The 2,179-nt window shown below is 61.4% G+C and overlaps 1 protein-coding gene across 1 annotated transcript in view; it reads right to left on the bottom strand.

Moving 5' to 3' along the window:
- Window positions 1-2,179, bottom strand: part of LOC104276379 (glycosyltransferase-like protein LARGE2) — a 6,588-nt gene that overhangs the window by 1,464 nt on the left and 2,945 nt on the right. The window contains exons 4-10 of the mRNA XM_009872670.1: window positions 2,168-2,179; window positions 1,488-1,659; window positions 1,234-1,338; window positions 1,043-1,155; window positions 801-926; window positions 492-647; window positions 209-372 (exon numbers count right to left, since the gene is read on the bottom strand). The exon at window positions 2,168-2,179 is cut by the window's right edge and continues 106 nt beyond it. Of these exons, the coding sequence (XP_009870972.1) occupies window positions 209-372; window positions 492-647; window positions 801-926; window positions 1,043-1,155; window positions 1,234-1,338; window positions 1,488-1,659; window positions 2,168-2,179 (848 nt within the window). The remainder of the gene's footprint in view (window positions 1-208; window positions 373-491; window positions 648-800; window positions 927-1,042; window positions 1,156-1,233; window positions 1,339-1,487; window positions 1,660-2,167) is intronic.

Raw genomic sequence — 2,179 nt, 5'->3', positions numbered from 1 at the left:
GCCAGCCAGCCGCGTGCAGCCAAGCCCTGTTCAGGGGGCAGCAGGAGGAATTGCTGCTCCCATCTTGGCGTGTTGCTCCTCACTGCAAAGTGCTGGTCTGAGGGTGAGGAAGCCATGTTTTGAGACCCCTGGTAGCCCCCAAGCTGTGGAGCCACCCCAGAAGAGAGGCAGCAGGATTCAACCTCCCACCAGCCCCACCAGCAAGTACCTGTCCATGGAGAGCTGAGCCACGAGGGTGACATCGGTGGGGTTGGGAAGGGCCAGGAACTCGTACTGCAGGAAGAACAGGTGGATGCGGTGCTGGGTGAGGTGCTGCCGGCGGAAATCATAGCAGGGATCGTCCTCGTCCAACTCCTCCAGCGCCTGCTGCAGCTGCAAAGCCACAAACATCAGGAGGAGCAGGAGCCCCAAGGTGAGCTGGGGTGGCTGTGTGGGGGCTCCCACCTCCCCCCACGCTCAGGGGTCAGAGGCAGAGTCGCAAGTGCACTCACCTGGTCACTGGGAGGGCTGGAGAGACTGGGGCAGCCGAAGAGCTCCCTGCGCAGCAGGTTCCCGTCGTACTCCAGGAAGGTCAGGTAGAGGTTACGGAAGAACTCCACGTGCTTGTTCTTCACCCGCAGCTTCTTGGGCGAGTTCCAATGGATCACCTGACAGTGGTGGTGTGTCACCCTGTGGAGGGGGACTCAGCAGCACCCAGGGCTCCCCTGGCCCCCAAACGCCATGCTGACTCCCCTGGAGCTCCAGCACATGCGCTGTCCTTCAGGCTCTCCCCAGGTCTTCAAGGCAGCAAACTCACCCACCTTGAGATCCGAGACTTCGGTGTAGCATTGCTCCGAGCGGGTGTGATCAGAGAGCTGCACGTTCCAGAAGCAGGGCAGCCGGTACACCAGGGCTGGATCCTGCTTGATCACCGCATTAAAGATGTCCTAGAAAGAAAAAAAGCGAGAGAGAAAGGGAGATGAGGAAGACGGCGTGGCCTCTCCATGCCAGCGATGCTAGGGGAACGCTGCAGGGCTGACCACCCCAGAGGAGGGGCTGTTACCTGATCGGCCAGCGAGGTGGACAGCATGCTCATGAGCTCCCGCTCCGCCGTCAGCCGCCACATCTGCTCCCAGCCCAGGCGACGCAAGCGGTCGAGTAGAAGCAGGATCACCCCTGCGTGCCGGGGAGGACAGTGGGTCACCGAGGGAGCACCCAGCCATTACAGAGCCCAGCGCTGCAGCCCACGCTCACCTGTGTTGAAGCCACGTCCCAGAGCTGGCCACGGTTTGTGGTTTTTCCACAGGTTGCCCAAATACCAGTCGCTTTGGTTCTCCACCAGCCCAATGACCTGCTTGTCTGCAGAAACAGAGGGATGTGGGTGCAGACCCTTTTGCTGTAGGTTCAGAAAGGCCCAAGCAAACCCACTGCGCTGGCACTGTGGCAGATGGGGACTGCCATCCTGAGCCCAGCACCCTGGCAGGGCCCCACGGGCATCCCGTCCTCACCAGAAAACTTCCCAAAGACAGCCCACAGCTCAGCGATGTCAGTGGCAAAGGTGATGTCGGTGTCTAAGACGATGACCTTGGAGAGGTTGGAGGGCAGTGCCTTGGTGAGCGTCAGCTTCATCAGCCCATAGATGCCCGAGTAGTGCTTGTTGGGGATCCAAGACACCTCCGGCTGCAAAGCAACGTGGCCTCAGGGCTGGGCATGGCTCTGCCCTTGCCCTGCCCAGGCAGGAGGGCTGTGTGCCCAGCACCCCATGCAGAGGCCAGCAGAGAGGCACAACAGAGCTGTGGAGCCGGCCGAACCTCGAGCACCTTCTCCAGCTCCACCACCAGGAGCCACACACCGCTCTCCTCTCAGGCGCTCGCTGCCTGCATCTCCTTCGCCTTTGCTCTCACCCTGACCTGGCTCTTCCTCCACCCACCAGAACCCCACACTGAACCCCAGCGTCTGAGTGCTCAGTGGGGTCCTCAGATTCACCGCAGAGGCGCTGCTACCCCAAGGGGCCTCCCCACCACTGTGTGCCCCCCTTCTCAGCAACAAGTTCAGAAATTGGAGCAGGTGAACAAAGGACCAGCAGCAAGAGAGTTCATAACCCCCACTCCTGCTCGCCCCTCTCTGCTGCTCCCCTCGGCCCTCTGAGCACTGGGTTGGGACAGGGCAAAGGGAGGGGAGTGCCTGCCTTCAAGTCATC

This window comes from Apaloderma vittatum, unplaced genomic scaffold, assembly GCF_000703405.1.
Source record: "Apaloderma vittatum isolate BGI_N311 unplaced genomic scaffold, ASM70340v1 scaffold18037, whole genome shotgun sequence".
NCBI classification, from domain to species: domain Eukaryota; kingdom Metazoa; phylum Chordata; class Aves; order Trogoniformes; family Trogonidae; genus Apaloderma; species Apaloderma vittatum.
The sequence above is the reverse complement of the archived record's forward strand: the minus strand, read 5'-3'. Positions and strand labels throughout refer to the sequence as shown.